Source organism: Hippocampus comes, unplaced genomic scaffold (genome assembly GCF_001891065.2).
Source record: "Hippocampus comes isolate QL1 unplaced genomic scaffold, H_comes_QL1_v1.1 scaffold429, whole genome shotgun sequence".
Classification (NCBI taxonomy): Eukaryota; Metazoa; Chordata; class Actinopteri; order Syngnathiformes; family Syngnathidae; genus Hippocampus; species Hippocampus comes.
The window spans coordinates 29,272-32,256 of NW_017808402.1; the positions used below are offsets into that span (position 1 = coordinate 29,272).

At 56.9% G+C, this 2,985-nt stretch overlaps 1 protein-coding gene and 1 long non-coding RNA gene across 2 annotated transcripts in view; one reads left to right on the forward strand and one right to left on the reverse strand.

The window, feature by feature from the left end:
- Positions 1–378, reverse strand: part of LOC109508253 (heat shock factor protein-like) — a gene marked incomplete at its 5' end in the record, with an annotated part of 18,177 nt that extends 17,799 nt beyond the window's left edge. Inside the window, 3 exon segments of the mRNA XM_019858134.1 lie at positions 7–162; positions 257–365; positions 367–378. Coding sequence (XP_019713693.1) covers positions 7–162; positions 257–365; positions 367–378 — 277 coding nt within the window.
- Positions 379–728: 350 nt separating this feature from the next.
- LOC109508280 (uncharacterized) lies at positions 729–2,899 on the forward strand. The gene is made up of 4 exons (XR_002166636.1): positions 729–767; positions 2,364–2,399; positions 2,523–2,567; positions 2,672–2,899. It is a non-coding gene; the product is annotated as an uncharacterized LOC109508280 (long non-coding RNA).
- The last annotated feature ends 86 nt before the right edge of the window (positions 2,900–2,985 follow it).

A 2,985-nucleotide genomic window follows, 5' to 3' on the forward strand; every position in this document is an offset into this window, starting at 1 on the left:
GGCGGCGTCTCGCCGGCGTTCGTACGTTGGTGACTTTGCGTTTGATGTGCTCCAGCAAGCTCTCTTGGCCTCTGACGAAGAAGGGGTGTTGGAACTCCGTGTCGTCTCTCTCGGGCTTCAGCAAGCCGCCTTGCTCCATGTGGACCACCTTGCGGAAGCCGTCTGGGGGCGGGGGGAGAAAAGCCAGCGGCCTGCGGTTGGGCCAAGGCTCGGAGAGCAAAGCTGAGCGAGCCGTTCGGCACGAGCTTGTACTCACACATGTTGAGCTGTCGAATGAAGCTGGCCATGTTGTTGTGCTTGAAGAACTTGGGCAGGACCTCTTTGGAGAAGCGACCCTGATCGTACACGTGGAAGCTGGTTCCGCTCTGGCACGGGACAAACCAGACAAGAAGTCGTCGACAACGTTGGGACGGCCCAGCGAGTTCATTCGCCTTTGGAAGGACGCCGCCAGCTGCAAATCACTCGACTCACTCGACGCTCGGACGTCGACTTCTGCAAACCCGTACGCCGAATCGCCCGCTCCGACGGCAAATTGGACTCGGCAACGTGAATACAAGAGGGGGAACGGGGCCGATCGAGCTGGAGAAAAGTCGACTCGTTCGTACAAGTATCCGCATCGCCACCGTCAACGGGGCGGGCCTAGTTGGTTTCTGCGACGGTGCGCGTCGGATCAATTTTACTGGCCGGCCACAATTGTTCTTGCGGTACCTCATCAAGTCGTCTGGCGGCGCTCTTTTCAGAGCCAACAGGAACGTCCCTGGACTCCAGTGAGTTTTCCGCTTCTCATTTTGACTCCCGTGACTGTTACATTTGGATTTTCGGGGACAAGAGTTGGACCGTGTTGGGACACCAGCGGTTGACTAAAAAGTCCACTAGAATTCCCGAAGTAGCGATCGGGCAAATTTGGCACCTCTTTTCAGACTGAGATTCAAGGACCTCCCACAGTCCAGCACATGCAATCCCCCACGACGGCATTTCGCGGCGCACCCATCGCGGCACCACTAAAGTGTAGAACTTTTTTTTGCGTGCGTGTAATCGTCCTTGCAGTTCTCGTATTTCCTTTTTATAATGTCCTGCCTGCCGTTGAATGAAGCTGCAATTGCACCGTCAAGCACTGGATGGCGGCTCACAGTTTTGATTGCCACCAAGAATTTTATTGCCTTTGGTGAACATATTTTGACTTCCACACAAAGAATCATTTATTTCCGTGGTGAATGGTGACTGTATCCTTGAATATTGTCCCTTTTTTTTTTTTTTTTTTTGCCTGCTCGCAACGCATTGCGGTCGACTTTGACCTCTTAAGACGGGGTAGGGGACCGAGGTTCCTCGAGAGCCACATCCTGGCCGTTTAAGATCCCCCCCTACTCCAACGCACCCGATTCAAATGATCAGCTCATCAGCAAGCTCCGTAGAGGCCTGAAAGGAACGCGAGCAATTGAATCGGGTGTTTTGGAGTCGGGAGGGACCGAAAACAGGCCGGATCTGGCTCCGGAGGAACCGGAGTTCGCTACCCTGTCTTGAGGAAACAATCCGCGCAAACGACTTTTCCCGGTGCATTTTGGGCAACTTCGAGTGCCCCGCAGTGGTCCGGCAGGACATTCGGACGTGCCCCCAAAATGGCCCGCGGCCTTCATGAATTGTGTCGTGGCCGCACGTCGGGACACGGCCTCGGCGTGACGAAGGAAGAAGAAAGCGGTCGGCCGGCGTTTTGAACAGTCTGAATTGGAAGCGCTGAATGCCCGCCGCGGCCCTTTTCACGCCTCCGACCAAAGTTTGCGAGGACACACGCCGGATTGACCCTCCTCGGGCGCTCGGCGGCTGACTTGGTGCTCGCCACCGATCAAGACGTCGAGATGCCCGTTCACGTTTTACGCTCTCGGTCAGTCGTCGCCATTTCTCCGAGTTTGGCTTGCCGTTCAACAGAAAAAACAGAACGAGGGCTCCGGACAATAGTATGCTCTCGCCATTTCTCACATTATCGGATGCGATGTTACCTTTTTCGGGTGTTGTCAGCGACGCACCGCGACGAGGGCCGAGAGACGAGGGCCGAGGGCTTCTCTCTTCTTCCGGGTTCACCACCCGCCACTCGGGGCACGTCAAAAAAATGACCGTCACCGAGCTGTCCGTGGCTGTGCCTGCAACGTTGGCTTCGCGCGTGTTTGAAAGGGTGTCAAAACTAAAAGTAAATGACCGCCAGTACATTTTCAAAAGGGTGTATTTCAACAGGCTCGGGATCTTTCGTTTACTGTGGCGGTCTGTAACGTCAGAGCCACAAAAGAGGGGGAATGACGGCCTCGGATTCCGCCTTGGCGTGCTGATGTCATAAGGTTACGTCACGTGACTTTGCGTCGGCGTGCTTGCAGGTGGCGGACGGGCGTCCGAAGAACCCCGCGCGGCCGGTGAGTCTCAGCACGTTCGCTTCAGCCGAGAGACGCTTCGGCGCGGCCGTCCGCGCAGTATGACGTCACGACGCCGACGATAACGGTGGTTTGCGCGCCGCCGGCGCGGCTCGTTCTCCGCAGGCGCCGTCACCGGACGGCACGACGCTCGGAGTCAGGGTCCTGAAGGTGAGGCTATCTTCGGCCCGGCCGCGGTTGACGTCGCCGCGACGTCCGCACTCCATCCCCTGAGTTCCGCGGCGCCGCCGCCGCCGCCGCGTTTGTTTCCGCAGCTGCAAACGACGTCGAACTGGAGGAAATCTGCTGACTCGCGCGCCACGAGCCTCAAGTTGGCTTTTCCCACCGCCGCTTCCGGTGCGCCGACCAATCAGAAGGCTACTTCGGTCGCCCGGAGGCCCTGCCCGCTCACAGGCAGGGTCCTTTGTTTGGGAAGATTTAAAAAAGATGGGTAGAATCACTTTTAGAAGCAGGTGAACTGGACATTAAAATGTCTTTGAACAACTTTGCAAGAAACGCTTTTGTGTCTCCTGATCATCGGTTCACTCGCGGACGCCGCCGCTCCGACCGGTTTCCCCGATATTCCAGG